This window comes from Dendrobates tinctorius, unplaced genomic scaffold (assembly GCF_039654945.1).
Source record: "Dendrobates tinctorius isolate UK_male_01 unplaced genomic scaffold, ASM3965494v1 ptg000183l, whole genome shotgun sequence".
Taxonomy (NCBI): Eukaryota; Metazoa; Chordata; class Amphibia; order Anura; family Dendrobatidae; genus Dendrobates; species Dendrobates tinctorius.
Genome location: NW_027361850.1, coordinates 8,829,279 through 8,856,402, shown reverse-complemented (window position 1 = coordinate 8,856,402; position 27,124 = coordinate 8,829,279). Strand labels below are relative to the sequence as shown.

General features: G+C 44.3%; 1 protein-coding gene across 1 annotated transcript in view; it reads left to right on the top strand.

Moving 5' to 3' along the window:
- The window catches only part of TMEM54 (transmembrane protein 54), a 98,563-nt gene that overhangs the window by 68,543 nt on the left and 2,896 nt on the right, over positions 1–27,124 (top strand). Inside the window, exons 3-5 of the mRNA XM_073552013.1 lie at positions 8,301–8,360; positions 8,507–8,695; positions 8,819–8,947. Coding sequence (XP_073408114.1) covers positions 8,301–8,360; positions 8,507–8,695; positions 8,819–8,947 — 378 coding nt within the window. The remainder of the gene's footprint in view (positions 1–8,300; positions 8,361–8,506; positions 8,696–8,818; positions 8,948–27,124) is intronic.

Genomic DNA, 27,124 nt, shown 5'->3' with positions numbered 1-27,124 from the left:
CAGCGTCGGCCTAACATCTCACTTGCCGAACACCACAGGTGGCGTCACAAACTATTCCACGTAAACTACATTACAAACTCCCTTTGATTACTTGGGCGCCCAGGGCCACGGACCGGGTCACCGCTGCTGTGACACATCCCCCTGACACTGGCCCGGTACCGAGTACCCCACGGCACTGGGAGGGCGACCCAACTCCACTCACACTCATGTCTGCTGTGCTCAACTTATAATCACTCTCTAGCAAGATCAGAGCAGAGTAATATTATATCTCACTTAGGAGTAGCACAAAACAGACCGCTCCTTAGTGAGCCTGCTGTCATTGCAAATGGAGGACAAGTTGCCTGAACACAGCAGACATAAGTGTGACTACTGATTACATCTCACACACTGAAAAACCTGCTCTAAGCTATGGTGAGGGAGTGTTCTTATATTTCTAGTGTGTTGCTGCCTGCTTGTAATTGGTCAGCATCATACAGGGGAAAGAGGTACACATCCCCAGTGAAAACTATATCATAACACCCACTTAAACTGTAAAACAGTTAACGCATTATGTGCCAAATACTTTGATTGTTAACATCTCAGCAATAGAGAGGTGAAATTAAAAAAAACAATGTTTTATTCTGTTCTGCAGCTACTATTACACCCTATGTCAAGTTCAACATGAAAATTTGGTGAAAGCTCCTCTGTCCAGATTTTGTTTTTATATACTAAAGATTACATACCATACAGTATATCATTTATTTATGTAGCTCACATTGTCAGGTATTGCCAATCACAGTATGTTGATGTAATTCTGTGTAGACCAGCTTATTATATATTTGTATTATGTATCAAAGTCAACATTGCTTTTTATGTTATGTTGATTATATCAGAATGAATCTTCATGACATTGTGTATTTTTGATTACAAGAATCATCATAATCACATTATAATGTGATATTATGCCATAGAACAGTGATTATTGATCACTAGCTATACTTAATCTCCATTCCTTGTTTTCTTCAAAATATAGCAAAAAATTACATCAGATGTCAAGGGTCATTTCTGCAATTGAAAAGCTTGTCAGACAAAATAAATGAAAATCAGAGCAAGCTATACTTTCACATCTCTCAGAAAAAAATCAGTAAGAGTATTGCCCTCTGATGATATCAGTCCCTATTTTATAAAACAGGGAACAAAGGCTTCAAGGGGCAAGTAGAGACCAATGATCCAGTGTTAACAAAGCCTGCATGAGTCTATAAATAGGTTTTAATATAAACAGTTGAAACCAGAAGTTTACATACACTATATAAAAAAGACACATATGCATGTTTTTCTCAATATCTGACATGAAATAAGAATTATCCTTTCACGTTTTAGGTCAATCAGGATTACCATAATTATTAATATTTGCCAAATGCCAGAATAATGAGAGAGAGAATATTTTAAGGCATTTTTATTACTTACTGCAAAGTCAAAAGCTTACATACACTAAGGTTACTAAGCCTTTAAACAATTCTGGACTGCCCATATGATGATGCCATGTGTTTGGAAGCTTCTGATAGGCTTTTTGGCAACATCTGAGTTAAGAGACACACCTGTGGATGTATTTTAATGCACGCCTGAAACACACTGCTTCTTTGTGTAGCATCATGGGAAAGTCTCAAGAAATCAGCCAAGATATCAGGGAGAGAATTGTGGACAAGTCTGGCTTATCCTTGGATACAATTTCAAGATACCTGAAGGTGCCTCGTTCATCTGGACAGACAATTATACGCAAGTACAAACAAGATGGGAATGTGCAGCCATCATACCGCTCAGGAAGGAGACAGGTTCTGTGTCGCAGAGATGAACGTGCTTTGGTCCGACATGTGCATATCAACCCAAAGACAAAAGCAAAAGACATTGTAAAGATGATGGTGGAAGCTGGTAAGATTGTGTCAATATCCACAGTGAAACGACTACTGTATCAGCATGGGCTGAAAGGTCACTCTGCCAGTAAGAAGCCATTACTCCAAAAGAAACATAAAAAAGCCAGTTTAATATTTGTAAATGCACATAGGAACAAAGACCTTAATTTTTGGAGACATGTCCTGTGGTCTGATGAAACTAAAATTGAACTTTTTTGGCATAATGACCACCATTACTTTTGGAGGAAAAAGGGAGAAGCTTGGAAGCCTAAGAACACCATCCCAACTGTAAAATACGGTGGTGGCAGCATCATGTTGTGGGGTTGTTTTGGACAATGACCTCAAGCATATTGCCAAAATGGTTACAAAGTGGCTTAATGTTTTGGAGTGGCCATCGCAAAGCCCTTATCTCAATCCTATTGAAAATTTATGGGCAGAGCTGAAATGGCAGGTGCGAGCAAGGCGACCTACAAACCTGGATCAGTTACACCAGTTTTGTCAGGAGGAATGGGCCCAAATTCTGACCAACTCTTGTGAGAAGCTTGTGGAAGCATATCCCAAACGTTTGACCCAAGTCATTCAGTTTAAGGGCAATGGTACTAAATAATAATGAAATGTATACAAACTTTTGACTTTGCAGTAAGTACCGTAATAAAAATGCCTTAATGCATTTTCTCTTTCATTATTATGGCATTTGGCAAATATTAATAATTATGGTAATCCTAATTGACCTAAAACGGGAAAGGTTTATTCTGATTTCATGTCAGATATTGAGTAAAACATACATATGTGTCTTTTTATATAGTATATGTAAACTTCTGGTTTCAACTGTGTTGTTAGATGGTTTAGTGTGACATCATGGGTGATAAAACGCAGTAAAATTGTGGCGCACATTTCTGCCACAAAATAAGCCAACTAAAAATGGTGTCATAGTAGACAATACAGTCTTAGGACGCATTTTAGTACTGTTAAGTCTAAGTTTGCATGGTCTAAATTATTAGGGATCAAAAAAATTACATGGACAATGTACATTAACAATATAAAAACCTTTATTTGGATTGGTGATGCAAATGTAGAAAAAAGACGGGCACACACACTAAAGCTGTGAACATCATAAAATCAGAATATAAAAAATGTACCTAATTTTGCCACGGAAAACTGGGTAAGCTTATTGACTCGAGTATAAGTTGGGTATGCATTGTCCCCTCATCCCTGTCCTGGTATGCATGGCTCCCCCGGCCCTGTCCTTGTATGCATGCCTCCCCATCAATGTCCTGGTATGCATGCCTCCCCTGTCCCTCTCATTGTATGCATGCCTCCCCGTCCCAGTCCTGGTAAGCATGCCTACCCTGTCCTGGAATGCATGCCTCCCCTGTCCCTGTCATTGTATGTTTGCCTCCCCGTCCCTGTCCATTGATGCATGCCTCCCAGGTCCCTGTCATTGTACTGTATTGCATGCCTCCCCCGTCCCGTCCCTGTGTGCACGGCTCATTATCCCCTCTCCATTTTTGCATGTTTCCTAATGAAAAAAACAAAACATCCTACTCACCTACCTGCATGCTCTGGGTACTGGCACTGCATCTCATTCCGGCCGCATGCACCTGCAGCGTTTCATGCCGAGCGATCACGTGGCCCTGCTCATTAAGGTAATGAATATGCGCTCCATGCCTGTGAGAGTGGAGAGCAGTGCATATTCATTACCTTAATGAGCGGGGCCGGGTGATCGCTCAGCAGGTAGAGCTGCAGGTGCCGGCGGCTGGAACGAGATGCAGTGCCAGCACCCAGTTCGCGCAGGTAGGTATGATGTGTGCTGGACGCCGGTGGCTGTGGCTGGCACTATGCGCTATTACAGCAGTGGCACAGGCTTTTAGTCACAGCTGCTGGCTGCTGCCTCTGTGACCCATCACTCTCCCTCCTCCGCCAGCTTTCTGGGACAATGACTCGTTTATAAGCTGAGGGGGGCATTTTCAGCACAAAAAAATGTGCTGAAAAACTCGGCTTATACATGAGTATATACGGTAAGTACATTTAATGGGTTGAACTGGTGGAAACAAGTTACCACCTATCCTCGTTATGGAGAGGCAGTACACAATTAATTATTAATGTCATAATTTCACCCCAAATATAAAACATATTTCTTTCTTTATTAAAGGGAATCTGTCAGTAAGTTCAACCCTCCTAAATTGTCCAAATGCTCATGCAGGTTATAGAAAGTTGAATAAAATGAGACATTGATATTTGCTATCCGATGTTTTATTCCAGACATCCGATGTGTATTTCTCAATATGTAAATTAGCTCTTAAGATCTGTGGGGTGGGCAAAGATCTGGAGGCAGATTCTCAAAGATATCTGTGTCCAGCCAATAGATCTTAGCAGCTCATTGATATATTAGGAAAACCATTAATTTCTCTGAAATACCAGATATCAAGGTATTATTTTATACAGCTTCCTATGACCTACATACCCATATAGATGCTTAGTAGGGTTGATCCTAACTGATTTCTTTTAAAGAGGTTGTTGTTATGTGACCTGATATATCAGCATCAGTTATGTATGTGAAAAATTGCTAGATTTCTATCACTGTGCCAAATGTATAAAGTAAAATGAAAGGTTTTAATAATATATTAGATGTGCCATGTTTGGTTGAAGAAGTTTTCCAGGCTCTAGACCGGGGGAGAAACCGTTTTTTCTCACAACGGCCATTTGGATACTTATACCATCTTTCGGGGGCCATACAAAAAAACACTAACTCTGCCCACAAAGTACTTCCTGATTCTGGCACTGGTGTCAGGACATAATCTTTCATTGCACACGCCTCAGCAGTCAGTAGTGAACACTGCGTGCACTTGCACACAGAGCAAGAAGAAATAAATGGACCGGGGGCTGTCAAAATACAGCTGCCGTCGCAAGCACTAAGGTCCCTGGGAATCTGCCTGGGGGCCAGATAAATGGTCAGCGAGAGCCTTAAATAGCTCATGGGCCTGAGGTTCCCTACCCCTGCTTTAAACACATTTCTGCAGTCACTCTATGTAACTGTAACAGTGTGCAATGTGCACACTGTCACGCTTCACCTGTCTTACCCACGCGATTTTATTATTTGCATAGGTGCAGTCATGTGCCTACTAGATCCTCCTGCGTTTTCATTAGAACATTGAGAGAAGCGCACGTCACGTGCATAAATCAGTACATGCGGTTATATGACTGCTTCTCGCGCAATGGGAATACAGGGTGAGTGACTGACTCACTCAGCTGCTTGCAGAGGCAAGCACAGGAATGCCTCTTGTGGTAAATTACCTGGTGGTTTATTAGAGCACAGCATAAAGCATAGCAGGGTTGAACAAAGCAAACATGGCCTTTTTGGCCTAATAGCAAAACAAAACAAAGATAAAGTTTAATAGAGTCCTTTTCCTGTAAGATTCAACCGCAGGGAGCACTCAAGGTCCTCAGCTCTTCCTGGAGCCACATCTGGAGACTTTCCTCTCTAAGCACACAACACAGAGAAAAAAAAACAGTCACACCCTTGCGGTGGAGATATGGTGAGTAGGCGTCCCACCCATCTCTGACCTGCTCACCTAAAACCCAGTCCCTTATTATGGCAGGTTAACCCCTTTAGAACCCTAGCATGCCGGAGAGAAACCGATTGGTTTCAGATCACGGAAGATAGCATTCTTCATAACACATATCTCCCCTCACACACAACGCCAGTGACCTTGTCACAAGGGTAAGGGCTCATACTCAATTGCGAGAAAAATTGACTAGTGCAATCCGATAAAAAATTGTATTGCACTCTGACCAATGTTAATCTGTGAGTCCCTGCTTATCTGCAATTTTTTTTCTCAGCTCAGATTGGGCTGAGAAAAAATTTCACAATGCTGTGATTGTCCTTGTATTTCGGTCAAGAATCGCCAATGCGTGTGATAGAAAAAAAAAAATCGCACGGCACTCGGACCATGAGAGTGCTGTCCAATTTTTACACACCTGTGTCCTTGAAAACCCTACATTTCATCTGCTGCATACAGTAAAATCACACCATGACCTGACAGAATAAAGTAGATAGAAAAGATATATATACGTAGAATAGTTAGAGGTGTGTTCTCACAGACGGTTATCCCATATTGGCACCATGACTGCAGGTAAACATTTTTTTGATATATTGTCATATGTTACTTTAGGCAGCTATGGACATAGGTTATCTTAGGGATATCTCATTTACATGTTTCTATTTCATGGCATTTTTTCATTTGAATTAGATGCCACAGCTATTCGTTTATTCTGACGAATGCTTTTTGATGTATACCTTATATCCCTTTGTATGCTTATGGGGCAACTTAGGTATTTATGCAGTCTAAATTTTAATAGTTAGATATAAAGATGCCATTCACATATATAATTATTACAGTGCTTGTGTACCCTACTGTACATGTATTTTATTACTAAATAAATTATTTTCTGAAAAAAAAAATGGCATGGGATTCCCCAAAATTTTATTATTCAGCAGAGGGAAAGCAGACAGCTGTGGGAAGATGTTTATAGCCAGGGAAAGGGGTAATACCCATGGAGCTTCCCAGACTATTAATATCAGCTCATAGCTGTATACTTAGCCTTAATTGGTTATTAAAATGAGGGATCACACAAAAAAAAATACGTAGGGTCCCCCTATAATTAATAACCAGCAAAGGCTAGGCAGACAATTGTGGGCCAATATTAATAGCCTATAAAGGGGCCATGGAAATACAAAGTTGACACCACTTGCCACTGCACAAGGGCAAGTACGAAGAGCAAGGCTAAGTTCCAGTTTGGCGTATCTTATGTGGCTGAGAGCTGATGTTTTTAGTCTGGGAGGGGGCTAATATCTATGGCCACTTTCTAGGCTATTAATATCAGCCTGCAGCGGTCTTCTTAGCCTTTGTGGGTTATTAATTATAGGGGGACGCTACGTCATTTTTTTTTGGGGGGGTACCACATTTTAATAACCAGTAAAGGCTTAGTATACAGCTGTTACCTGAAATTAATAGCCTTGGAAGTTCCCTATGTATTTCTCCCTTTCCAGGCTATAAACATCTGTTCCCAGCTTTCCCTCTGCAGGTTAAAAAAGTTTCAGGGGATCCCCATGCCATATTTTCAGAAAATAATTTACTATGTGATGTGCACACTGTATAATGTAAAAAAATCACCAATCTGCAGTCACAGAGTAATTGCATAAGTTTGGCTAGAGCTTGGAAAACCCTTTTTATTGAACATATTGTATAAACTTAGTCCAAACCAGACCTGGGAAAAGCGAGCCTGTGGGTCACATGCGGCCATTTGACTGTTCTGATGCATCCCTCAGACCTGGACAGCCAAAAAACTTTATGTAGTGGCATCACGGAACACACGGTCACCCTCCGCCCAGCGTCTCACTTTCATTGATATCTGCATCTTTGGGATGCATATACCAGTGAGTGGAATGATGGAACAGGGAGCTATCAGCTCCTGTTCCATTACTGTACCGGTGTGTCTGAGAGTGCAGCGGATGCGATGATGTTATTACATTGCACCAACAGTACACAGCACAGGTGGAGCTTTGGGGGAACAGGGTTAGGCGAGTAGTTTTTAAATGTATTTTTTCATCATTCTTCAGGTGACACAATAATGTGTATCGGGGCTGTGCGGTGACATAATACTGTGTAAGAGGGCTGCTTGGGGACATCATTCTAAGTGGGTGGCTGTGTGGGGAAATAATACTGTGCAATGGGGCCTGTGTGGTGAGGCTTTAGGGCAGAGGTGGGGAACCTCAGGCTCCCGGGCCATTTAAGGCCCTCGATAACCTTTCATCAGGCCCCCAGGCAGATTCTCAGGGCCCGTATACGTGGGCAGGAAGCTGTATTTTGATTGCCACCAGCTCATTAATTTCTTCTTGCTCTGTTAGCACACACACGCAGTGTTCACTACTGAACACTGAAGGGCATGCAATGAAATATTACATCCTGACACCAGTGCCACTGTCAGGATGTACTTTGTGGGCGGAGTTTGTATGGCCCCCAAAGAATGGTGTAAATATCCAAACACCCTTAGCAGAAAAAAAGATTTCCCACCCCTGTTCTATATACCGTAATAGTAAACCGGGTAGTTTGCTTATTGAGTGATGATATGCCGTTTTTTCTGTAAAGAGTAAATCAAGTGAATTTTGCCAAGTATTGCCAATAAAGTGGGACTGGGGGCCCATATCTACACAAGGGCCCACCGAGGGATTCCCCTGTTCCCCTATGGGCCAGTCCGAGCCTGGTTATGACACTGTGAAAATTAAATACATTTCCTACAATCCTCATTAATACAGAAACCTATTGTTGTGTACGACTTTCGAACCCATATTTTGTACTTACCAATATTGCATCCGTGATACTTAGTAATTATTGAACTTTCTTTCCTCAGAGCATATCCTGTGGAATAGTGGCCATCGTTCTCTCGCGGTATCTAGCGCACACTTCTTTGGTGAGAAAGAACATATGACGTACGGGTACTATTTGAGGTTGGGAATGAAGGATTAATGGGATTAAATGTCTTCTGTGTTTAATATTTCATTATACATCATACAATAATGGTGTCCTTACTTACTGACATTGTGCTTATTTTTGCAGCGCTGGGCAGCTGTGACTCTGAGTATAATTAATGCAGTAGTCTCTGCGGCCTGTACGGTAGGCCTTACTGTGTCTGTTATAATTACTGTGGCCAATGAAGGGCGAACGCTGCTGTCTACATGTACATTCTCCAACCTCCAGCTTATACAGATATCACATGAATGTCCCTTTGATCCTACACGAATCTATGTAAGTGATGGAGTACAGCTGTATTACTATATTTTGATCCCATATTGCAGTAGTGTGGGTCATCTCCTATAAAACCATGGTGCAGTGACATAGTATGTATGATCCCTTTGTTCTATCTTACAGAGCACTACATTATGTCTCTGGGTGATCTCTATAATACTGGATGCTGCAGAAATGGTGTTTAGTGCACGCTGCTACTTTACAGTACTCCAGCTGATGGATGTGCATCTGTGTCACAAGAAGAGAAAGAAAGTAAGTGATATATTAAGAATCACATCCTCAAAAAAAAGAGAACTCCCAGCAATACAATCTAATGAAATGTGTCCTAGGCAATGCAAATGGTGCCACAAATGGTATCTACATTTACTGCTGCCAGTTATAGGTTTGAGCAATCAATGTGTTAATGATATGCAAATGGTAAAAAAAAAGTAGAGATAAAATTTACAAAGTATATGATTTATTCAGGGTCAGGTAAGATCACGCAGCGCAGAAGTAAAGTGTCTTAGGCCAAATTCACATGACTGTATTTTTGGAACGAGTATTGTCTGTGAAACAACAGACAGCATTCAGACCAAGTTGACGCCCCAGCGCCCAGGGGAGACCTTTGTGTCTAAAGGTAACCGTAAAGGTGTGTTATGCTGGGGACATTCTTCTCCAGCTGCCGGCCATGTTGGTGCCAAGAGGACACTCTCCCGTTTATCCCACGATTACTGGTGGCCGTCTATTGCTCAGGACGTCAAAGACTTTGTGGCTGCTTGTCCATCGTGTGCCAAGAAGAGACTTCCCAAGCAGCCATCCTCCGACAGCTCGCCTCTTAAGGATGAATTGACTTCCAATGACTGCACCACCCACCGCTTCGGCCTCCGAGCATGTCAGTGTGCCTCTGCCGATTCCACCTGTCTCGGGAATACCTGCCTCCGACTCTCTGTCCGTGGAGTTCTCCAGGGTATGGCAGGAGGCCGAATTTTCTCCTGTTGAGACTCTGGATCTGATTGGTCCTCATGCAGTTAGGAAGTGTCTGGATCCCACTCCTAGTGTCACGGTGCTATTTTCCAGTTCTAGAGAGAGGGGGCTTAAAGGAGGGGGTAGTTATGCCGCGCTCACCAGGAGGCGGGGCTTCGGTCCTGACGTCACTCCCTCCGATACGGCGGTCCCTCGGGGGTCCCCGTCGGGTGCGCACGCGCAGCTCTCGTCCCCGGGTCTCCTCCTCCATGTCACGTTTGCGCTTGCGCGCTCCTGTCAGTGCTGTATAGGGCCCGGTCCTCTCTATGGTAATGGAGGTCCTGACCCGGAACCTGTGATGGTCATGTGCTTTCGGGCTAGGTCCTGACCCGGAACCAGTAGTAGTCATGTGCTATATCAGACGACCTCCCCCTAGGGGAGGTGCCTGATTATTGTTGTGCTTCCTGGCTGGGTCAGCTGTGTCCCAGTCTGGCTGTGCGCTGTTCTCAGGTCCTCTGCTCTGTCTGCTATTCTGTGGTGCTCCTAGCACTTGCTATGAACCCTTGTTGCTTCATGCTCAGTTGTGCCTCCTGGCACATCCTCTCATATCCTGTCCCTTGTTTCTTGCTCAGTCGTGCCTCCTGGCATTCACTCTATTCCTGTGTTCTGTTACACCTCCTGGCACGACTGCTGCCTCATTCTGTACCCTGTCGTGCTCCTTGCACGCATCCTGCTTTGTCTACCTCCGGATGTGTTACTCGCTACACACCTTATGTGCCCACGTGTACCCGTCTTGCACTATCCTGTATTCAGCGCACTCCCGTGTATGCTCTGTGTTCCCTAGTATCCTGCACCCTCCAGTCACACAGTCTCGTATCTCCTGTGAGCCGGTCGCCTGGTGCTAGCAGTCGTGGTATCGTATCCCCTGGGGCTTGCTCCTGACACTCCCTGTATAGGGGGTGGTCCTGACTAGGCTAGCTCGCCCTGGGAGGGTTGGTGCCGCAACCCAGAGGGTCCACTCCAGGAGTCGCTAACACTCTAACATTCTAACACATGCACTTGTTTTTTCTCTTTGTCGGGTGAGACTCGCCTATCAAATCTATGGGTGCACAAAAAAAATTGCATCCCATAAGGGTCAACCACTGTATGAAAGCTAGGGTTAAGTCCTAGCACTACAGGTACTGATTAGATGCACATGGATAGCTATGACTAGAACCAGGCCATGTGTTCACTGGTCAGTCAGCTGGGAGAAGCTGAGCAGAATGGGTTGTGTTGGAGCTTGAGAAAGACAAACCGGAATCTCTCTAAGGGCCCCCTTCACATGTCTTGATAGTACCTTTACTGGAAAAAAAACAGTACTGGTTCTATTTATGTTCGTGTGTAACATACGTGTGGCATCCATGTGCTGCATATGTGTGACATGTACCTGCTCCAGGGAAAAGCAGTACAGTTAGCGCTGTTCCCAGGTGCTTAATGCAGCTCTCATTATTGTCGCCTGTCTCCCTGCAATCAGCACGACCAGGTGACGCTGATGGGAGTTGGAGTCAGCACCTGCTGTATGTGTATATTGTGTATTAAATAAATACATTTAATCAGTGTGGGGTACCCTTTCATTTTCCAAACCAGCTGAGTGAAAGCCAACAGCTGGTAGCTGATGTTAATATTTTGGGAAGGGGTCACTAGCAGAAAAGGTTTCCAGCGTAATAATAACATCTCACAGCTGTTTGCTTAGGCTTTACTGATTATTATAAGGGGAACCACCCCAAAAAATGATGTGGGGTCCCCCCTATACAGTATTTACTAATGCTAAACAGACAGCTGCGGGCTGAAATTAATAGACTCAGACGGGGCCATGGATATTGGCCCCCTCCCAGACGAAGAACATCAGCCCTCAGGCGCTGCAGAAATAGCGCATTCATTAGATGTCATTAAGGTTACTGTTGGTCACAGGTTGCGGTTGCAAATTTTAATGGTGCTGAAGTATAAAAACAGAACCTTTATGGATTGCATACAGTTGACAATTTAAATTAAAAATGCACTTTTTGTTTCTGGATGTAACTAAGACGATTTTTGAATACACGTGTGCGAACTTAGCTTCACATGCCTAGGCTTGTTATCAGTAAGGTTATTACTGGTTGTCTGAGGACTGTTCTGCCATGCTGATTGCATTTGGGCAAGTGAATTACCCCTATCAGCTGCTCCTGCTGTCACTGTTATTAGCGACAGCAGTGGTAGGCTGATGGCAGTAATAGTCCCATCAGCCGCTGCCTGCTGTCTCTTGTATCACTTAAATATAACCAGGGGCTGGCTGGCACTTTTCAGCCTGGGGGGCAATCACAAGGCAGTGGCCCTCCAGTTGCGGTGCTTTTGCCCTGCTTATCTCTGGCCGCTGCATTAAAGCAGCAGAGATAACAGGCTTTAATAACAGGCTGGTACATAGATATGGGAACAGAACGGAGCTAGCTGCATATATATGGGAGCAGAACCAAGTTTGCTGCCTACATAGACACTGTAACAGAAGCAAGCTGACTACATAGACAGAAGAACAGAACCAAGATTGCTGACTGGAGCTTACTACAGAGATATGGGAGCAGAACCGAGCTTACTACAGAGATATGGGAGCAGAACTGAGCTTACTACAGAGATATGGGAGCAGAACCGAGCTTACTACAGAGATATGGAAGCAGAACCAAGTTTGCTGCCTACATAGATACTGTAACAGAAGCAAGCTGACTACATAGACACAAGAACGGAACCAAGATTGCTACGTAGACAAGGAAACTGACTGGAGCTTACTACAGAGATATGGGAGCACAACCAAGCTTACTACGGAGATATAGGAAAAGAACGGAGCTTACTACAGAGATATGGGAACAGAAAGGAGCTTACTACAGAGATATGGGAGCAGAACCAAGCTTACTACAGAGATATGGGAGCACAACAGAGCTTACTACAGAGATAAGGGAGCAGAATCAAGCTTGCTGCCTACATAGATACTGTAGCAGAAGGAAGCTGACTACAGAGATATGGAAGCAGAACCGAGCTTACTACAGAGATATGGAAACAGAACGGAGCTTACTACAGAGCTATGGAAGCAGAACCAAGCTTACTACAGAAATAAAGGAGTAGAACCGAGCTTACTACAGAGTTAAGGGAGCAGAACCGAGTTTACAACAGAGATAAGGGAGCAGAATCGAGCTTACTACAGAGATATGGGAGAAAAACAAAGCTTACTACAGAGATAAGGGAGCAGAACCGAGTTTACTACAGAGATAAGGGAGCAGAGCAGAGCTTACTACAGAAATAAGGGAGCAGAACAGAGCTTACTACAGAGATATTGGAGCAGAACAGAGCTTACTCCAGAGATATGGGAGCAGAACCGAGCTTACTACAGAGATATGGGAGCAGAACAGAGCTTACTCCAGAGATATGGGAGCAGAACCGAGCTTACTACAGAGATATAAGATAAGATAAGATAATCCTTTAATCGTCCCACCATGGGGAAATTCAGAGCATTACAGCAGCAAGGCAGGAACAAGTACAGATACAGATGCATAAAGGCATTACATTGACAGTAGGTAGGTACATATACGGAAAAAAAAAAAAAATATGGGAGCAGAACCGAGCTTACTCCAGAGATATGGGAGCAGAACCGAGCTTACTACAGAGATATGGGAGCAGAACCAAGCTTACTACAGAGATATGGGAGCAGAACCGAGCTTACTACAGAGAATGGGAGCAGAACCAAGCTTACTATAGAGATACGAGAGCAGAACGGAGCTAACTCCAGAGATATGGGAGCAGAATGGAGCTTACTCCAGAGATATGGGAGCAGAACCGAGCTTACTAGGGAGATAAGGAAGCAGAACAGAGCTTACTACAGAGATAAGGAAGCAGAACAGAGCTTTTTATGTCTACTACAAGATACAGAAACAGAACCAAGCTTATGGCATACATATTGTACCAGAATCTAGATTACTACATCAATACAGTATCAGAACCAAGGTTACTGCTTAGATATGGTACCATAACTGAGCTTACTTACAAACATACAACTCCAAAAATACGGACATTTAAACACACAATATGGCAGGGGCATTGCTAGGGTCCTTAATGCTCGAGGGCCCAAGCCCCAAAAAGCATGTCTCCCCATAAGACCAACCTTTAGCCATTTAAAATAGCATGTATATATAATTACAGTATACCACTGTTGCTACCCAAAAACACACAATGCAAAGACCAATATGATCAATATTACTACTATAAAAGGCCAAAACAATACGTCTGCACAATGCCCACTAGCATCACCACCACACCGCGAATACATAATATAATATGACCATTACCTCTAAATAACAAAACACTCTAATCAGACCAATGACACCACCATACACCTTCTACTACATAATGACCGAAACACGTTAAGCTGTTACTAAATGGATAAAAACAACAGAAGCTACTAAAAAGAGCACTAGTCCCACCTTACAGGAACCATATATTGGTAGGTACCAGTCCTGCAGAACACACACATGATTACAGTCAGGGCTGCCACTAGGAATTTCGGGGCCCCATACTGGCAACATTTTCGGGACCCCTTGAGACTTCACCCAGGCTCCATCCCAGTTCTGCCTCCACACCTCGAGCCTTCCACAGTCCCACCGCCCTCTCTTGGAAAAACTCATCTTCTACACCACGTCCTCACCAATCTATTAACAGTTCCCAGCAAACAACAGATCACATACATAACCAGCAGCTTTTGTTTTGGCCAAAAGAATTTTTAAGCCACCACCACAACAAGGTAGACTCTTTTGGCCGGCCCATATTCTACTCTTACTTATTAAACATTTCCTAAAATATCCAATACTCTTTTTAGGTTTATTTTTATTTATTTTTCTTTAAGGGAATGAGTCGCATATGTTTTTTAGAATGACCATTAATACCACATACAAGGGACAAAAACTGTCACACCATGACCAGACCACATATTACCATCACATAGTGCCAAATAATACCACATACAGGGAGAAATACCGCCACACCATAAACAGATCACATACTACCACCATATAGTGACCGAATACTACAATACAGATCATTAATAAAAAAAAAACAGAACACTAATGCCATTATACACAGGAGTTTTGTATATAGTGTACAGGTACTACAGAGATCACCAGTGACATTATACACAGGAGCTCCGTATATAGTGTCAGTGTACAGGTAATACAGGGATCACCGGTGACATTATACACAGAAGCTCTGTATATAGTGCACAGTGAACAGGTTATAGTGTCAGTGTACAGGTAGCACACTGACTCACCAGTGACGTCTCCAGCTGAAGTCCCTCATCTTTGCTTTTCTTTTTTATGCAGCGCAGACCGCCATCATTTCTTTCAGCCAGGACTCGTCTCTGCATAAAATAACACAAAGTTACCTAGAGCACAGCTTCCAGAGCACATTCCCCATTTTTGCCCTTTCTTCTACACTACACATCTAAATACAGACGTGCATCCACCATTAATACATAAATGGTTATTATGCAACCCACTATTCCAAATATAAATTATAATTCACCACTGCGCCCCCCCCAACAATAAATAGCAATTTCCCCACCTAATAAATATATACATTAATTAGCTGCTGTACTCATCCTCCAATTCATTACCAGTCACTGCATCCTCAACGTCCCCACTATGTGCCTCCCGCTCCCCCAATTCGTTATATTTATATGCCCCTTCCGCCCCAATTCATTGTCATGTCTTTCTCTCCCACCCTCTATTCTTTATCAACTGCTCTACCCCACATTCAATACATCATTTACTCCCATCACCCTGAAAATTCATTATTTGCTCTTCCCCAGGTCCTCATTTGTTCTCCCCATCCCCCACCTTCAGCACCCCTGCATCATTTGCAGCCCCCTCCATCATTTGTAGCCCCACTTTATCATTTCCAGCTCCCCTCCATCATTTCCAGCACCTCTCCATCATTTGCAGCCCCCCCAATAATTTGCAGCCCCACTTTATCATTTCCAGCACCTCTCCATCATTTCCAGCACCCCCTCCATCATTTGCAGCCCCCTGCGTCATTTGCAGCCCCCTCCATCATTTCCAGCACCTCCTCCATCATTTGCATGCCCCTCCATTTCCAGCACCTCCTCCATCATTTCCAGCACTCGCTCCATCATTTCCAGCACCCCCTCCATCATTTCCAGCACCCCTCCATCATTTCCAGCACCCCTCCATCATTTCCAGCACCCCACCAATATTTCCAGCACTCCTTCCATCATTTCCAGCACCCCCTCCATCATTTCCAGCACCCCTCCATCATTTCCAGCACCCCCTCCATCATTTGCAGGCCTGCTCTATCATTTCCAGCCCCGCTCCAGCATTTGCAGGCCCACTCCATCATTTGCAGCCCCCTCCATCACTTCCAGCACCCCCTCCATCATTTGCAGCCCCCTCTATCATTTCCAGCACCCCTCCATCATTTCCAGCACCCCTCCATCATTTCCAGCACTCCCTCCATCATTTCCAGCACCCCCTCCATCATTTCCAGCACCCCTCCATCATTTCCAGCACCCCCTCCATCATTTGCAGGCCTGCTCTATCATTTCCAGCCCCGCTCCAGCATTTGCAGGCCCGCTCCATCATTTGCAGCCCCCTCCATCATTTGCAGCCCCCTCCATCACTTCCAGCACCCCCTCCATCATTTGCAGCCCCCTCTATCATTTCCAGCACCTCCTCCATCATTTGCAGCCCCCTGCATCATTTGAAGCCCCCTCCATCATTGGCAGTCCTCTCCATCATTGGCAGCCCCATCCATCATTTGCAGCCCCCCCTTTCATCATTTGCAGCTCCCCTCCACCATTGGCAGCCCCCTTTCATGATTTGCAGCCCCCCTCCACCATTGGCAGCCCCCTTTCATCATTTGCAGCCCCCTCACCCATTTAATTCATTTTATAAAGAAAAAAAAAACGTTTTTCATACTTACCTCACAAGTGATCCCCAGCAGGCACAGCTCCTCTTGTCATGGTAGATGCTGTACCATACATTGTATCATTTTCAGCAGTGAATCAGCTAGGCTGTATGGGCTGCTGAGAGGACCTGACAGGATCCCATACAGCCTAGCAAATTCACTACTGAGACAGCTAGAATGTATGGGCTGTAGTCAGGACCTGCAAGGAGGCCCTACATTCTAGCTAGTCATGTCACATGACCAGTCCAGGGAGGGCGAGAGTCAGAGCTGCGCAGCTGTCAAGGTAAAGACAGCTATGCACAGCTCAGACTCAGAGAAAGCTGCCGGCCCATGTGTGCGCCTGGGGGAGCGGCCCAGGGGGCATATGCCTCTCTGCCACCTGGCCCAGCCCGCCCCTGAATATAACTCATCATTCTCTCCTGCTCATGCAGATCGCCAGCAGAGCAGGTGAGAATGATGAGAGCTGTGTTCAGCACTCGATGCCGGGGAACGGCGCTTACTGTAATGCCTCTTCCCTGGTGCCAATGTGTGTCACACGGATGACATCCATGTGAGTTATCCATGTACATGTGTCACGATATGTAACTGGCCCTGCGTGGCGCAACCCGACGACCGGTCGGTCACCAAACAGCTGGACAAACAAGGGGACACAATTACAACGGTGGACCCTGCTATAGGGAATGGGGAAAGGGACAACTCCTGCACTCTGCTGCAGCTGAGTCCTGGACTAACCTGACGTCCCTATACAGATTCTTCTCAATCGATTCTCTCGAGCAGGATACCTTGTCCCTCACTTACCCTGCACCTATCCCTCACTAGGGAATTGGTAAGTGCGGACACTGGTCCCACCGCTGCACTAATATAACACCAAGGAAAGATAACAGACAAGGTAAGACAAACAATACTTAGCTTTCTCTACTGCAATGCCCCGAGCAGCAGAGTAAGGCACCAGATCAGCATACAGCAGAAGCATCACTGCTCTCAGCCAGCTCCTGTCTTGACCACAGTTGGTAACCAAAAGGAAGTGTATCACCAACACCAGCTGATGCCTCAGGTGACCTTATATAGGAAGGTGGGATTGGTCACCACCAGCAGACTAAATAAACATGTAGTAACACCAGCGGCCACCGGGAGGAAAAACTGACATTAACCCCTGATGGCCAGAAAGGAAAAAAGTTTATATCTGAGAAGCCCAAACTGACACAGATACAAAAATGGATCGTGACAGTACCCCCCTTACAATGAGGGGCCTCTGGACCCTCAACACCTCACCAGAAAACCACCTACAGTGAGGACGCCTAGATCCACCAGAGTTCACCTCGGCAATCACCTGACTCTCAGGTTCATGGAAAACATGGGCTGATGGAGGTGTAAACGTATGCTCTGGAGGCACCACAAATCTACAGTGTGCCGACCTGGGGAATGAGTTGTGTAAAGGCATAACAGAGGGTAACTCCAGCTGGTAAGTCCCCGGGCCGAGAATGGCCGACATCCGATACGGCCCAATCACCCGAGAACTCCAGACCCCAGCAGCACACTTCCACCGGATGTTTTTGGTGGACACCCATACGTACTCATTCACACACAGGTCCGTACCTGAACGTTTATTACCACGCACACGTTTGCCACAAGATGGTGAACTCTTCACAGAATCGACAACAGCGGCGTCCCCCTGTGTCGTGACACTCACACCCCCACAATGTTCAGAAGGAATCACCACCCTCCTCTGACCCCTTCTCCTAAGAGGACTCCGACACCCAAGGTTAGCATGTGGTGAGGGTAGAGATTTGCCCCTACTCCCCGGCAGCACCTCTGCTGCCCCCACTGTAGTAGAAGAGGACGGTTGTAGAAAGAAAGCAGAGATAGTAGCACCCAGGCAGCAGCCCTCACACGACTGACCCCAGCTGACTACTTCCCTGGACCACCAATCTATTACCGGGTTGTGTTTTTTCAACCAAGGGAGGCCTAAAACGATGGGTTTTGGCATTCCCCCCAAGACATAGCATGACAGGGACTCTTCATGATGAGTCCCTATACGCAGATGTAAATTATCCACGACTTGGGTCAACCTACCCTGGCTAAGTGGGACAGAGTCAATGGCCTGGACGCTTAGGGGTTTAGCTAGCGTCCCTCACCTCAGGCCATGGGTCTGGACAAAGTGAGCATCCATCAGATTGACTCCTGCTCCACTGTCCACAAGCACCGGTAGACCCTCAGTTTCCCTGCCAAGCACCACTTCTGCAGAAAGGGTACACTGAGGGCAAGAAATGGAGGAAATCTACACTCCCTGGTCACCTCCGTCCACACGACCAGGGGGACGTGGCTTCTTAGCTGGTACAGATGATTTGGCGCGCGCTGGGCAGACTCCGATGAAATGACCAGTCTGCCCACAGTGAAAACATGCCCCCACACCATGGCGAACCGCAGGCAACCCCGTTTTGGAACCAACTACTCCCACCTGCATGGGTTCGTCCATCTGCATCGGTGTGTCCTCCATAACAAGGACTACAAGGGGCACATTTGGTGTATGCCTCTCCCTGAGGCGTCTATCCACCTGGATGGCAAGGGATATGGCGGCCTCCAACGACCTGGGGGCGGCGTACTGCACCAGAATATCCTGCAACTATGGGGACAGACCCTGCACAAAATGACTCCTAAGGGCAGGGTCATTCCACTGTGTGTCAGTGGCCCACCTCCTAAACTCTGAGCAGTACTCCTCAGCAGGCCGGCCCCCTGCTTGATCTTACGGAGTCGGATTTCCGCCAGGGAGACGCCATCAGGCTCTCCATATGCCAGAGCCGCAAAAACCCGTCCACCGACCGTAAAGATGGCGAATCAGTCAGCAGGGAGAAGGCCCAGGATTGGGGATCACCCTTGAGAAGGGAGACAATAATCCCCACACACTGTTCCTCACTCCCTGATGAACAGGGGCAGAGCCTGAAGTATAATTTACAGGCCTCCTGAAAAACCAGAAATGTATCTCTCCCTACAGAAAACCTGTCAGGGAGAGATATCTTGGGTTCTGGTTGAGCCTGCACCTGAGTCGAGGCCCAGAACCACACCAATTGCTGCAGTTGCTGCACCACCTCACCACGCAGCACCTTAAGCTCATCGGTGAGGGTCTGAATCAGTTGAGCAAAGGCCTGCATTTGGGCCATGGCGCACCAGAAAAAATGGGACGGTTGGTGTTAATGTCACGATATATGATCGGCCCTGCGTGGCGCGACCCGACAACCGGTCAGTCACCAAACAACTGGACAAACAAGGGGACACCGGAGACACAATTACAACGGTGGACCTTGCTATAGGGAACGGGGAAAGGGACACTTCCTGCACTCTGCTGCAGCTGAGTCCTGGCCTAACCTGACGTCCCTATACAGGTTCTCTGAATTGGTAAGTGCGGACACTGGTCCCACCGCTGTACTAATATAACACCAAGGAAAGATAACAGACAAGGTAAGACAAACAACACTTTCTCTGCTGCAATGCCCCGAGCAGCAGAGTAAAGGCCCCGTCTCACATAGCGAGATTGCTAATGCGTCACCGATTTTGTGACGCAACAGCGATCTTGCCACATGTGACACGCAGCAGCGACCGGCCCCCCTGTTGGATATCGCTGATCATGCAGGAATGTCCTGGGCCATTTTTTCGTCGTCGTCGTCCCGCTGGCCAGCATGCATTGCCGTGTTTGATCGCTGTATCTTTGCTGCGTCGCAGAAGAGATCTGCCTGTTTGGCAGCTTACTAGCGATCATTTAGCGACGCACCAGCGATCCCTACCAGGTCGCCTCGTTGTCGGGATCGTTGGTGCGTCGCTAAGTGAAACGGGACGCTAAGGCACCATATCAGCATACAGTAAAAGCACCACTGCTCTCAGCCAACTCCTGTCTTGACCACGGTTGGTATCCAAAAGGAAGTGTATCACCAACACCCGCTGATGCCTCAGGTGACCTTATATAGGAAGGTGGGAGTGATCACCACCAGCAGACTAACTAAACATGTAGTAACACCAGCGGCCACCGGGGATAAAAACGGACATTAACCCCGATGGCCAGAAAAAAGTTTATATCTGAGTAGCCCAAACTCACACAGATCCAAAAATGGATCGTGACATGTTTTGCGGCCCTTTCTGACATTAAAAAACGGACATGTCAGCATGTTTTGCCCACGGACATGTGCACAGACCCAGACGTGTGTATGTGTCTCTGGTACATGTGAAAACTGTCACCACACGTACCGGACACATGGACATGTGATTGACGCCAAAACCTGGTATTGCTGTAATTGCACTGGCCCGAAGAATAAAGTCGTCTAATCACTTATACAGCACTAGGAACGGTGGAAAAAATAAATAAAACCAATTCTTCACATGCTGCTTATTTTTTCATTCTGCCTCTCAAAGATTGCAGTAAGGCTCGGCGCACATTTATCCTGCACTTAGCGCTTGCACTGGGGCTTCTGTGTAAATCCCTGAAATATGTGATTCAGACGGAACCTATGGCAGACGATTCCCTATAAATGAGGCAAATGGAAGCACTGTGTACGTGATCTGACCTGTGATCCGGCGGTGTCCATCTTTTTAGGATTGCATAAAAGTGCAGTCGACCACAGGTTTATGCATTTCTGAAAAGAAGGACACCGCTGAACAGAAGCCAGATGGAGTCCAGTGTAACTCTGCTGCCTCATTATAGTGAATGGATCTCTCAGGGGTTTCATCTGAATCACATCACTCGGAGATTTAGATGGAAACTGCAAAGTAAGTGCTCAGCATAGCGCGCCGGATAAATGTGATTCCAAACATTATGTAAAATGTTCCCAATAAAAGCTTCAACTCAATCCACAAAAAAAAGCAAATCCCCACTCAGGTCCACCATCTGTTAAAGAAAATATATTGGGCTTCCACGTTACTACAACCCCTGGCAAAAATTATGGAATCACTGGCCTTGTTGTTTAATTTTGTAGAAAAAAAGCAGATCACAGACATGGCACAAAACTAAAGTCATTTCAAATCGCAACTTTCTGGCTTTAAGAAACACTAAAAGAAATCAAGAACAAAAAATGTGGTAGTCAGTAATAGCTACTTTTTTAAACCAAGCATGGGGAATAATTATGGAATCACTCAATTCTGAGGAAAAAATTAAGGAATCATGAAAAACAAACAAAAAAACACTCCAACACATCACTAGTATTTTGTTGCACCACCTCTGGATTTTATAACAGCTTGCAGTCTCTGAGGCATGGACTTAATGAGTGTACAACAGTACTCTTCATCAATCTGGCTCCAACTTTCTCTGATTGCTGTCGCCAGATCAGCTTTGCAGGTTGGAGCCTTGTCATGGACCATTTTCTTCAACTTCCACCAAAGATTTTCAATTGGATTGAGATCCGGACTACTTGCAGGCCATGACCTTATGTATCTTTTTTCAAGGTATGTTTTCACAGTTTTTGCTCTATGGCAGGATGCATTATCATCTTGAAAAATGATTGTATCATCCCCAAACATCCTTTCAATTGATGGGATAAGAAAAGTGTCCAAAATATCAACATAAACTTGTGCATTTATTGAAGATGTAATGACAGCCATCTCCCCAGTGCCTTTACCTGACATGTAGCCCCATATCATCAATGATATGGCAGTCATCTTTATAAATCTCATTGGAACGGCACCAAACAAAAGTTCCAGCATCATCACCTTGCCCAATGCAGATTCGCGATTCATCACTGAATATGACTTTCATCCAGTCATCCACAGTCCACGACTGCTTTTCCTTAGCCCATTGTAACCTTGTTTTTTCTGTTTAGGTGTTAATGATGGCTTTTGTTTAGCTTTTCTGTAAGTAAATCCCATTTCCTTTACATAGTAACATAGTAATTAAGGTTGAAGGGAGACTTTAAGTCCATCTAGTTCAACCCATATCCTATCCTAACTTGCCCTAACATGTTGACCCAGAGGAAGGCAAAAAAAACCCATGTGGCAAACAGTAAGCTTCACATTGGGGAAAAAAATTCCTTCCCGACTCCACATACGGCAATCAGACTAGCTCCCTGGATCAACGCAACACTAAGGAAACTAGTGTATATACCCTGTAATATTATACTTTCCAAGAAAGGCATCCAGTCCCCTCTTAAATTTTAGTAGGGAATCACTCATTACAACATCATATGGCAGAGAGTTCCATAGTCTCACTGCTCGTACAGTAAAGAATCCGCGTCTGTTATTATGCTTATACCTTCTTTCCTCCAGACGTAGAGGATGCCCCCTTGTCCCCGTCACAGGTCTTAGAGTAAAAAGATCATTAGAAAGGTCTTTAGGCGGTTTCTTACAGTTCGGTCACAGACGTTGACTCCAGTTTCCTCCCATTCGTTCCTCATTTGTTTTGTTGTTCATTTCCTGTTTTGGAGACATATTGCATTAAGTTTCCGGTCTTGACGCTTTGATGTCTTCCTTGGGCTACCAGTATGTTTGCCTTTAACAACCTTCCCATGTTGTTTGTATTTGGTCCAGATTTTAGGCACAGCTGTGAACAACCAACATCTTTTGCAACATTGCATGATGATTTACCCTCTTTTAAGAGTTTGATAATCCTCTCCTTTGTTTCAATTGACATCTCTTGTGTTGGAGCCATGATTCATGTCAGTCCACTTTGTGCAACAGCTCTCCAGGGTGTGATCACTCCTTTTTAGCTGCAGACTAACGAACAGATCTAATTTGATGCAGGTGTTAGTTTTGGGAATGAAAATTTACAGGGTGATTCCATAATTTTTTCCTCAGAATTGAGTGATTCCATAATTTTTCCCCTATGCTTGGTTTAAAAAAGTAACCATTACTGACTACCACATTTTTTGTTCTTGATTTATTTTAGTGTTTCTTAAAGCCAGAAAGTTGCCATTTGAACTGACTTTAGTTTTGTGCCATGTCTGCGATCTGCTTCTTTTCTACAAAATTAAACAACTGAATGAACATCCTCCAAGGCCGGTGATTCCATAATTTTTGCCAGGGGTTGTAGTAGCACAAAGGCTCTGGAAAATCTAAATGGCTCCTCACCCGCCAAAAGAAATTCAGCAAATCTCAGCTCCCAAATCCAAATGCCCCCTCCTTTATGAGCCCCACAGTATACCTAAACCACATATTGCTTCCACGTTTGGCATTTCTGAAGTGATGAGAACCCGCCTAACTTACAGGTGCATGCCTCCAGAAGCACGGGTTGGGCATAACGTACTGGTCACTAGAGAGTACTGTTCACTGCAGCGTATTGGTCACTACAGCGTACTGGTCACTACAACGGCAGTTTGCAATTTTATCTCTGCAACATTCATTGCTGCTTATTTCTGGAAAATACCCATGCAGTCAAAATAGTCACTACACCTGTAGATAAATTCTCAATGGGGTATAGTTTCCCAGATGGGGTCACTTGAGGGGGGATTCTGCTCTTCTAGCAATTATGGGCTCTGTGTATGGAGTCTGCAATCTGTTCTAGGAAAATTTGCGCTCCAGGAGGCAAATAGCACTCTGTTCCTCCAGAATCTCTCCGTATGGCTAAGTAGTACTGTACAGCCACATATGGGCTATTGCCGTGTTCAGTTGAAATTGTGGGACAAATTTCGGGGCAATTTTTACCCACTTCTTGTGTGAAAATGTAAAATCTTTAGCTAAAACAAAATTTTTGTGTTAAAAATGTAGTTAGTTTGTCTTTACTGCCCAATGGTATAAAATTCTGTGACACACCCATGGTGTCAATATGATCACTGCACCCATAGATAAATTCATTGAGAGGTGTAGTTGATAAAATGGGGTCACTTATGAGGGAATTCTGTTGTTCTGTCATCTCATGGGCTCTCCCAGTGAGTAATGGCTCCTGCAAACCATAATAGTAAAATCTCCGCGCCTTCTGAGTTTTTCACTGTGCCTGAAAAATATTTCCTGATTACATGAAGGGTATTGGTAAACTCAGGAAAAAACGGACCTGTTTGTTGTAAAAAAAAATGTCCTATTAGCCCTTACAAAAATTAAAAACTTGGGGCTAAAACAACATTTTAGTGGTAAAAATGTAGTTTATTCTTTCGTCACCGCCCAGTAGTATAAAATTCTGTGAGGCACATGTGGTGTCAATATGATCACTTCACCCCTAGATGAATTCATTGGGGAGTGTAGTTTGTAAAATGAGTTCACATATAGGGGGTTTCTGTTGTTCTGGCACCTCACAGGCTCTGCCAATGTGACATGGCACCCTCAAACCATTCCAGCAAAATCTGAACTCCAATATGGCACCTCTTCCCTTCTGAGCTTTGCACTGTGCCTCAAAAGTAGTATTCCCTTACATATGGGGTATCAGCGTACTCAAGAGAAATTGCACAACAAATTGTGTGGCGCAATTTCTCTTGTTACCCCTATGAAAATGCAAAATTTGGGGCAAAAATAACATTTTTGTGAGGAAAATGTGATTTTATTATTTTCACGGCTCAACGTTATAAACTTCGGTTAAGCACCTGGAGGTTCAAAGTGCTCACCACGCATCTAGATAAGTTTCTTGGTGGGGTCTAGTTTCCAAAATACGGTCACACTTAAGGGGGGTTTCCACTGTTTAGGCACATCAGGGGCTCTCCAAACGCGACATGGCGCTTGATCTCAATTCCAGCCAATTTTGCATTGAAAAAGTCAAATGGTGCTCCTTCCCTTCAGAGCTCTGCCATGCGCCCAAACAGTGGTTTACCCCCACATATGGGGTATCAAAATACTCAGGACAAATTGCACAAAATTATTTTTTTTTTAAACATTCCAAAAATTCCTGTGAAGCACCTGAAGGGTTAATAAACTTCTTGAATGTGGATTTGAGCATCTTGAGGGGTGCAGTTTTTAGAATGGTGTCACTTTTGGGTATCTTCTATCATATAGACCCCTCAAAGTGACTTCAAATGTGATGTGGTCCCTAAAAAAAAATGGTGTTGTAAAAATGAGAAATCGCTGGTCAACTTTTAACCCTTATAACTTCTTAACAAAAAAAATTTTTAGTTCCAAAATTGTGCTGATGTAAAGACATGTGGAAAATGTTACTTATTAAGTATTTTGTGTGACATATCTCTGTGATTTAAGGGCATGAAAATTCAAAGTTGGAAAATTACTAAATTTTTGCCAAATTTCCGTTTTTTCACAAATAAACACAAGTCATATCAAATAAATTTTACCACTATCATGAAGTACAATATGTCACAAGAAAATAATCTCATAAAGGGACAATGGTCAGAATTGTAAAATTTGGCCTGGTCATTAATGTGCAAACCACCATTGGGGGTAAAGGGGTTAAAAATCTATAAAAAAAAAAGCTATAGCTCTCAGAATATAGTGATGCAAAACCAATTTTTTTTCTATAAAAATTTGTGTAAAAGCAGCAAATCATAAATAAATTATATAAATGTGGTATCGCTGTAATCGTACTGACCTGAAAGATAAAGATATCTTATCAATTTCACTACATGGTGAAAGGCATTAAAAAAAAACAACAATTCCTGAATTGCTGGCTTTTGTTCATTCTGGTGCCTAAAAATTAGAATAGAAAATGATCAAAAACTGTTATGTGCCCGAAAATGGCCGACAGACATAGCCTAAAAGCGCTGTGCTTAGTGATGCTTGGTATCATGACTAAGGGTGCAGAAACGCGTTGAGAACGCAAGCATCTGTATTTTCTATGCTGGCATTTTACTGCCACTTTGTAATCGTCTGATGTGAATAAAGAAATCTGTTTTTCACAACATCGTGGAGCTGTAGAATTTCTTCCATTTATCAGCCCGAAAATGGTACCAATAAAAACGTCAACTTGTCCTGCAAAAACTAAGCCCTCACATGACTCTGTCGGCAGATATATAGAAAATTAAAACTCTCAAAAGATAGCAATGCAAAAACTTGTTTTTGCAAAAAAAAGGGACTTTTACTGTGCAACAGCAGCCAAACATAAAAAAAATATAAATGTGTAAATATTGCTGTAATTGTACCGACCAGAATAAAGTCATCTAATAAGTTATACTACACCAGAAATGGCAAAAAAAAAATAAATAAAACCAATTATTCACCAGTTGTTTATTTTTTCATTCTACCTCCCAAAGATCGCAGTAAGGCTCGGTTTATTTATCCTGCAATCTACGCTGAGCAGCTACTCTGGGGTTTCCGTGTAAATCTCTGAAATACGTGATTCAGATGGAACTCCTGATGGAAAATTCTGTATAGAGAGGCAGATGGAGTCACTGTTGATGCCATCTAGCCTATAATCCAGCATAAAAGCACGGTTGGCCACAGTTTTGTGCATCTTTGATATCATGGGCTTCCATGATTATGGTAGCACAAAGGTTCTGAAAAAGCTCTATGGCTCCTCACCCCCCCCCCCCCCCAAAAGAAATCCAGGGAATTCTGTGCTCCAAATGCCACCTTCACTTCGGTGTCCCAGTGTGCCTAAACCACATTTAGAGTACACATGTTTAGCATTTCTGTAGCAATGAGAGCCCGTTCAATTTACAGGGTACA